The sequence below is a fragment of the Wasmannia auropunctata genome, unplaced genomic scaffold (assembly GCF_000956235.1).
Source record: "Wasmannia auropunctata unplaced genomic scaffold, wasmannia.A_1.0 LD325974.1, whole genome shotgun sequence".
Taxonomy (NCBI): domain Eukaryota; kingdom Metazoa; phylum Arthropoda; class Insecta; order Hymenoptera; family Formicidae; genus Wasmannia; species Wasmannia auropunctata.
In genome coordinates this window covers 1-562 of record NW_012036916.1, presented here as the reverse complement: position 1 = coordinate 562, position 562 = coordinate 1, and the positions used below count along the sequence as shown (strand labels likewise).

Here is a 562-nt window from a genome sequence, read left to right as displayed (position 1 = left end):
AATAAAACGCATTAACGACAGTCGTCTGTGCATGATTTATCCATTCTGTTTTATTTATTTGCTGTCTCAGTCTACTAATAAAAATTTCTTCCAAAGATAGACAAGTTATAAATGTTTTCGAAATAATTATCAATACTGAATTCAAGTCCTTTATAAAAATTCTCGAGCTTTCTGTCGTCCAATAGTTCAATTGGATACGCAATATGTAAAGTTATGATGGCTGCTTTTTCTAAAGCGTTTTTTCTGGTGTTTTCATCCATCCAATCCACCTAGAAAAGCATATTATTTTGTCGAAAAATTAGTAACGTTTTGAAAAATACATATGTATATGATTATAATTTTCAGGTAAAGAGAAAAATACTAAAAGAATGAAAAAGAGAAATTTTTATTTTTAAGATTCCAATAATAGGTTAGAAGGATGTCAACGACTTTAATTTTTTTATAATCTTAAATTAAAATTTTTATGTATTCCCTCACCTTCTTCAAAATCTTTGTAAATTCCTGTTTAATATCATTGACCATTTCGATTACGGCTTTTTTCGCGTCCTCTTTAAAATATTTC

General features: G+C 27.6%; 1 protein-coding gene across 1 annotated transcript; it reads right to left on the bottom strand.

Moving 5' to 3' along the window:
- Positions 1-74: 74 nt before the first annotated feature.
- On the bottom strand, positions 75-556 carry LOC105460231 (neprilysin-1-like). The gene is made up of 2 exons (XM_011706667.1): positions 478-556; positions 75-269 (listed from the first exon to the last, which is right to left on the bottom strand). Exons 1-2 carry the CDS (start codon positions 520-522, stop codon positions 75-77), a joined length of 240 nt encoding a protein of 79 aa, XP_011704969.1. The 5' UTR covers positions 523-556.
- Positions 557-562: the final 6 nt, after the last annotated feature.